This window comes from Otolemur garnettii, unplaced genomic scaffold (genome assembly GCF_000181295.1).
Source record: "Otolemur garnettii isolate 467f Iridium unplaced genomic scaffold, OtoGar3 scaffold00034, whole genome shotgun sequence".
Classification (NCBI taxonomy): Eukaryota; Metazoa; Chordata; class Mammalia; order Primates; family Galagidae; genus Otolemur; species Otolemur garnettii.
Genome location: NW_003852429.1, coordinates 7891520 through 7899076, shown reverse-complemented (window position 1 = coordinate 7899076; position 7557 = coordinate 7891520). Strand labels below are relative to the sequence as shown.

At 42.1% G+C, this 7557-nt stretch overlaps 1 protein-coding gene across 1 annotated transcript in view; it reads left to right on the top strand.

Annotated features, from left to right (window-relative positions):
- The first annotated feature begins 634 nt into the window (after positions 1-634).
- The window catches only part of STK24 (serine/threonine kinase 24), a 65755-nt gene continuing 58832 nt past the window's right edge, over positions 635-7557 (top strand). The window contains exons 1-2 of the mRNA XM_023513105.1: positions 635-795; positions 2881-3111. Of these exons, the coding sequence (XP_023368873.1) occupies positions 685-795; positions 2881-3111 (342 nt within the window). The 5' untranslated portion in view covers positions 635-684. The remainder of the gene's footprint in view (positions 796-2880; positions 3112-7557) is intronic.

Genomic DNA, 7557 nt, shown 5'->3' with positions numbered 1-7557 from the left:
ATGAATTCTGTGTGTATATGTTGAGCTTGAAATGTCTGCACAGAAAGAGGAGATGATCTAGCAAGTAACCCATCCTAAGAGGTTGAGCTCAAAGGCAGGGCTGGAGCTAGTGTGAAGGTAGTCACCTATGTGATCATTTAAAGCTCTTCCCCTAAAGGCGACTCATCCCCAGAATCAGTTGGTGTGTTGTAAAAGTGTAGATTATTTTTCCCTCTCTGTCCCATATGAGTGAGAGTGTCCGCTGTGATCCAGCCAGGCCTGGGAAACAGGACCCTCAACCCTGAAATCGGCTGGCCCCCTGAGGAGAGAGAGTGGGCGTGGAGCCTTGGGGGGATGTCCTGGAGTAAGGGCCAGCACTGTGGGGTCTGTGTGAAGATTCCTTGGAAGCTGGGGGACTGTAAGAAGGCAGCAGAAAGTTGGCAGCAGATGCCAGAGGACTGGAAAGTGAGGAGGAGGAGGGTGTGGTTGATGAGGCTTCCAGGCCTGCTACTGCAGCATTGGTGCCTGGAGCCAGAGCGGGCTGGGCTGCAGCTGTGGGGACAACTGGGCAGGTCCAGGTGACTTTCAGGGAACTTCAGAGCAAGGAGAGAGTGGAGGAGACCAACGGGTCAGGCGGTGTTGCTGTTTGTTTTAAATGGGAGGAACCTGAGTACGTTGCCAAAGGCAGAGCCAGCAGAGGTGGTGATGAAGGGGGAGCTGGGACGGGAGCAGAGGAGGATGGATTCCAGAGCTCCGCTTTTGGGATTGGCCTTGAGGAAAAGGAGGGCCACCCCATCTTGCCCTGGAGGGAAGGAGGTAAGGGGCAGGGCATAGAAACAGCTAAGGAAGGAGTACATTTCATTGTTCTTAAAAAGGAAATCTTTTTCTTCCCTGAAAGCCTCCAGTCCTGGCAGCTGGGGTGAGAGAGCAGGTTGAGTGGGAGGTGAGGTTCCCACCTGGGATTCTCTGCCATTCTTTGAGGACATCCCCCAAAATGACTTTGGAGGGTGCTCAAATGGAGTACCCGACAAGCTAGAAAATCCGAGGAGGGTATTGTAGGCTTGCCACTGGGTCTGAAAACAGCCCTCACTTAGGCAGCTGACCCTGGACTCTGACTGCTGGGCACAGATGTCTTGGTCTTGGACTGCCGGGTACACAGCCAGGCTCCCAGAGAGTGTTTGTGTCTTAAAAGACACTTTGGAACATAGTTCCACAATGGAAAACAGTTTAGCAGTTCCTCAAGAAAAAAGAGTACATCTCTGTTAATCAGCCAGATGTGCTCGGGGCGGGTCTTCAAGTGGAGATGAAGTTGAATGGTTACGATTGTAAAAAGCAGATGTTTGTTTAGCTTTGGTGACTGGCATGTGGTGTGTGTGTGGGGGGAGGGAGAATCATGGCTAGAACTATAGCTTTTGTGATCCCTGGCCATGTCCTTTTTTTTTCTGTTGGTGACCCTGGCATGCTTTGTATGTGTAATGAATGTCCAGCACAGATCTTCATCCGTTTTTAACTAGGATGGTTGGTGGGTCTTATGAGCTGCTCTGCTCTTGGGTGTGCTGTCTCAGACATGGGCATGGCTTCTGCCTCCTTGAGTGACTGTTCTCTCCTGCATCCTCTTGGGTGCTGTGCCTGGTGGACATGCAGTGGCACAGCAAGGCCTGTGAATTAGAGGGGCTGACTGGCTTTCAGCAGTTCCCCTGGAAGCAGTTGCTGGAACTTAGGGCATCTCACCTGGGGCTGCAAGTGAGCGGCTAGTCCTGGTTAGCACTGGAGCTCACGTAGCTGCTGTGAAGCTGCTGCTGTTGCTGCGATGCTGCGGTGACCGTGGTCCCTCGCTGCTCGGTGCTGCGCCTCCTGCTGTGTCTCCTGTCCTTCTCCTTGCCTTCTTTCTTTACCTCCCTTTCAGTCTTCCTCCTCCTTTCCCCCTCTTGAGGGCCTTTTCTTGAGAATTTCAGCTGGTTCTGAGGGTTGTCCCGGCATCCTGTTTTGAGGGAAGATGTGTCTGCAGTGTTGGTGCCTCCCGAGTCCTCTCAAGTGCTGTGGGTTTTGGGCTGGTCCACTTCGTGGGGCACCACTGGCACTTTGGGCTGAGCAGTGACTTGTGGTGAGAGTCGTAGCATCCCTAGCTTGGCTTGTAAATGTCTGTGTTGCCCCTCTGTTCTGTGACAGACAGACCTGAGGGGTGACCGATGACTTACTGCCTCTGTAGGGAGCTCAGCTGTTGGGATGGGAGCTGGAGTTCTGACAGCCAGACTACTTGGAGATGTAGACTGCTTGATGTGCAGTCACCAGGTTGGAAGTAAAGAGCTGTTAGAAACTATTTCAAGGGCACAGCAGCTATGCAGAGAATATAGACTGCTTTGTGTGTTCTGGGATCTGCTTAGATTGTTACTGTGTAGGTGAAGGCCGGAGCTATAATGAAGACACACAGAGTACACTTTTTTGGTCATTATATGATACAGCTAGTTGACCTGTGTTTTAATAAATACAGGAGTTTAGGAAATTTGAGGGATAGGGTGGGGATAAGAATGGAATTTTTGCTTGGACAAGAGGGATTTTTCAATAAATCCACATATCCTAACATTCAAGTAAGTGTTTATAGACTTTTATTCATCCTAAAGCCTTGGAGCCTTTCCTTTTTTTTTTTTTTTTTAATCATCTAGCTGGGTAATTGTTCTTGTTGCACATTTGCTGCATTTAATCGTCTAAAGCACACGTGCAGGCGACTCTGAGAATCTCATGTCCTGAACCTGAAGAATTGTTGTCACAGCCAGAGTATGGTCTCTGACTTGGAAAACAGACCAGTCCCTGAAACGCCGTCATCTGTAATGTTATACATCAAAAAAGCAGTCATGGCACCGTGAGGTATTAAAGTTTTCCTTCTTTTCTTCTCTCCTACAGAACCTAAAAGCAGATCCAGAAGAGCTTTTTACAAAACTAGAGAAAATTGGCAAGGGCTCTTTTGGTGAGGTGTTCAAAGGCATTGACAATCGGACTCAGAAAGTGGTTGCCATAAAAATCATTGATCTGGAAGAAGCTGAAGATGAGATAGAGGACATTCAACAAGAAATCACAGTGCTGAGTCAGTGCGACAGTCCATATGTAACCAAATATTATGGATCCTATCTGAAGGTAAGGCTTAAAATAATGCCATCTTCCATTATGCAGCAGTGACTGAGATGCTAGCAGCGGATGTTAAGGACACTAATACTTGCACAGCAGGTTTTCAGATGAAGGAGAAATATTTTGACCTTTGCGATCAAAAGAAGCTGGCTTTGACAGTTTTATCATCTTAAATGTCACCTATAGAAATAGATTTTTGCTGAAAGTATTTGATGTTGAAATTTAAATACTACTGAAATAAGACAGTATTTCTGAGTGAGATTTTGTCTTCAAAACTGGTTTCTTATTAAGTTATAACAATACTCACCTAATTTTAGGATGGTTTATGAGTAGTATTTAAAACTTATTCTAACCTAAGAGTATTAATCTTTTGATTTTTTTCAGTCATCACCTATGGTTTCATGTTACAAATGGCTGAGAATTGATAATATTGGCTAGTTAGTTAGGTTATCTACACTTTCAAGAATCCTAAGTAAATAGATAATCATGTCATTAAAATAGTGGTGATAATAATATAACACTATCATTTGTCTTTGATCATCATTTGGGTCTTTAAGTGGGAAAGAACAGTTTTATGACCCTGCATTTTGCTATTTTATTTATCAATGTTGTGGTATCCTGTTTACCCCTAAGAAAATTCAGACTGCTCCTTCTAAGTTCTTTGACATACCTATCTTATAAATGTAGTTATCTTTTAAAATGGTGTTTTAGAAATCTTAAGATATGGTGAAATTAACTCTGAAATAATTCTTGTGGAAACCAAAACTTTATAGAAAGAAGTGATTTCCTGAGGGAGACAGGGATAAACCTGAATAATTTGGAGTAGGCCTCCTTTCCTGGGCTTGTTCCCTAAGTTCTCCAAGTTTTGCACCTCACAGCCTACTCTGATATAAAAAAGGATAGTATTTCTGTGGAAATGTGAGAATAAGGTATAAGCCAAAGGATGGAAATTTGAAATGAATATTTAAAGGAAATCAAAATCAAGTGGTAATTTTTTCAGGTCAAATGTAGCGTTTTGAAATGGAAAGAATGAGTTTCGAGTCAGGTGTCCTGGGCATGAATCTTGTTGTCATTTACCTTGGTGCATGGTCTTTCACAAGTTTTATTATTTTTTTAATCTACATATTTCTCATTTGTAATATACCTTATTGTTGCAAAAATTAAATGGCCTTAAGTGTATGAAATTATCTGACCCGTAGCAGGTACTTAATGAGTGCCAGTTTCCTTCCTCAATTGGTAGAATTTATTCATACTGTGTCTCTTAAATTACCTTGCAATGAAGGTAATTTGCAGTGAAAATATCCAGTGAAGTCATAGCAACAAAATCAAGACTGAAGAAAGGAGGAGGAAGAATGCCAGCAACAAGCTAAATGTGGCCTTGAGCTTGTGTCTTGATGGGGCAAAAAAGGGAAGCACTGAATGTTTTGTTGCTCTCGTGTCGTGATCCGGGAGGACACATACAGCCTCTGTAGGGGAGTGCCAAGGTCATCTCGATATTAGATCTCTGTTAAGAACAAACACTGTATTGCTAGTAACCTCTGTGAAATGACTTCAATGGTAGTGTTACAGTAAATTCAGAGTTGGGCTTAAGCGATTCTCTTGCCTCAGCCTCTCAAGTAGCTGGGACTACAGGTGCCCGCCACAATGCCTGACTATTTTTGTTGTTGTTGTTGCGGTTGTCATTCTTGTTTAGCAGGCCCTGGCCACGCTCAAACCCGCCAGCCTTGGTGTATATGTCTGGAGCCCTACTCACTGAGCTATGGGCACCAAGCCTCATGTTGTATTTTAATACGAATTATATGACCTTTCACAAAGAAAGTGTGGAAGAGCCTCACATATATTTGGTGATTTATATCAGCTAATACATTTAAATGTGGTAATGAAGGATGAGTGATTCAAAGTGTCTTCCTCAACCTCAGTTTCTTAACAGAAGACGTTTTATTGCATACCAGAATAGATTGATTTATTGTGCCCAAATAAGGTGTTAACCTTGTTGGTATGTAACTAGAGATTCCCTCCAGTATGTCCTGTTCTTACCTCAGTTGCTAATTCTAGAAAATTAGGTTCCAAATCAGTCTAATCTTGATGTGGGGTTGCCCAGTGTATTTTGTTTCGTTAATACAATGTTAGTTGCTGTAGCCCCTCCCGTGTATAATGACTCAAACACAATAGAAATTTGTTTCTTGCTGCCTGGTTGCCCTGATCCAAACACTGATTCAGGAACCCAAGTTCCTTCTATCTTATTTTCTTCTCTCTTCCACTCCTGATTGTGCTCAACCCCTGTAAGTCAGTGTGGGGTGATAGGGAAGGTCATGTGTGGAAGTTTTTATGTGCCTAGGCTTAGACAGAAATCACATTCTTTCTGTCCATATTCCCCTAGCCAGGAGCTAGTCACAGGACCACACCTAACTTGGGGGAGGCTGGGAAATGTCATTGAGTTCTGTGCTTATGGGGAAAAGGAAATGGACTTGGCCACAGCTGGCTGATCTTTTGAAAGTCACTCTGGAAGGGAAATGGAGTAACTCATGGAATGGTTTTCTCCATGGGCTGCCTTCAGGTAGGATGAAGTTTTGATAATTTTATCTAAAGTGCTAGTGAAATGTCAGTTTTGATAATTTTATCTAAAGTGCTTTTATATATTTTATTGGGTGGATTATCCTTTAGGAAATTCTGCCACAGAATGTCAGCATTATGAAAAGTTGTCTTTTTTTTTTTAAACCATGTAAAAGACAATTCTGTCTTATTTGGCTAAAAAGGGAGCTGCTCTGTTAAACAATAATTAGTTATTATAATTGAGCAGGACAGGAATCCAGATTTATAATTCTACCTGCCCGTTTTTGGATAATCCCTTGGCCTAGAAGAGGACCCTCCATGATAAATCAGGCTGTTCTTCCATCATCTTGGTAGGTTTATGAACTTTGAACTAGTCCTATCCAGTAGGGTACAGATTAAATTGATTTGTAAGACAAATCACTGGTCTTTGACCCAAAGATGGAAATAGTTTGCTTTATGTGTTTTGTTGTTGTTGCCATTTAAAAACACTTCCCATTGCATTTAGAACTAATAGTTCTTATCTGTTAAGAGGTGATTTTATAGAAGGCCTTAGGATTTCACCTTGTCTTAAGGGACTTTTACATGACAGGATTGGACAAAGCAGAAATTGGCAGAACTGGTCTCTTCATTGCTGAGTTAGCATTCAGAGATCTCGTAATTATGTTTTGGTTTCGTTCATCTAGTGTAGAAAAAGATTAAAAACAATGAGTGGATAAATTTATTGAATGTTACTGAGGATCAATATGGTGGTTTTAATTTTGACTGTAGCAATGATCAAATCAAAGATTTGCTTTGTAGTCTATTTTTTTTGCCCAAAGATTAAAACAAAAGCAAGGATAGTAATGGGGGAGGAGTGGAGGGAAAGAAACAAGGGTAAGAATTTTATTTATTCTGATGAATGTGAGGCCTGGAATGATCTTGAAGATTATCTTATGTCATTAAGAAAAAACTTTATACATTGTAGTTGAATTTGGGGGAAATTAAACCAGCTAGAATCTATAATCGGCCATAAGCATCCTTGTCCCAGCCATTGTACCACTGGAGGTTTCTACCACAGAAACACTGTCCTCAAAGTCAGAGTAAAACTGGGCGTGGGGATGTGGGGGTGGGGTGTTGTGCTGGAGAGTAGGGAAGGGGGGGAGAGAGAGAGAGAGAAGTTTTTTGTTTTGTTTTTTGAATTAGGCTGTGAAGACAGGATGGGCAGTGCTGTAGTGAGGGGTTCTGACCCTGTTTTTTGTTCATGCAGCATTCACATGCACTGCCTGTTCCCCTCAGCACTGGAAATTTCGGGTTTCAGATAGAGTGCCATCCCATCAGAATCCATATGTGTTGAGATTTACTTAATAATTACAGCTAGGATTTTAGTCTTAGATCCTTAAGCCTGGCACTCAGCCGTCCGGGTGCTCTATGGGCTGTTGACTTCCTTGAGGATAAAATGCAGATAAATACATTTTTCTTAGGAGATTCCTATAAAGATTGAGATCATGTATGTCAAGTGTGTAGTGGAGTTTTAGTGAATGATAACTTAAAGAATTTTTTAATAAGGGAAAAATTACTTGTTCTACATGACTCAAAATTTGTGAGTCTTAAAGTTTGTTAGCATGCTAAAAGTAAGATTTATCTTTTTATTTTATCATAAGTTATTTAGAACTCTCAGACGTTTTAAATCATGCCGGTTTAATTAAAGCAAGTCCAGTGCAAAGAAAAAAAAAAGGAAGAACTGTCATTTTCAGATTTTTACTTGCCCAGGGTAAAAATTATGGTATCGTTAATAAGGAAACAAACTGTAGACTAGTTGTCTCATAGTGGATTCTGACCCCCAACGTACAAGTACGTTTCATCAGTTCCTAGAAATCGTCAGGGTAGTTTTATCCGTTGGATTCACCAGAAAAACTAATATGG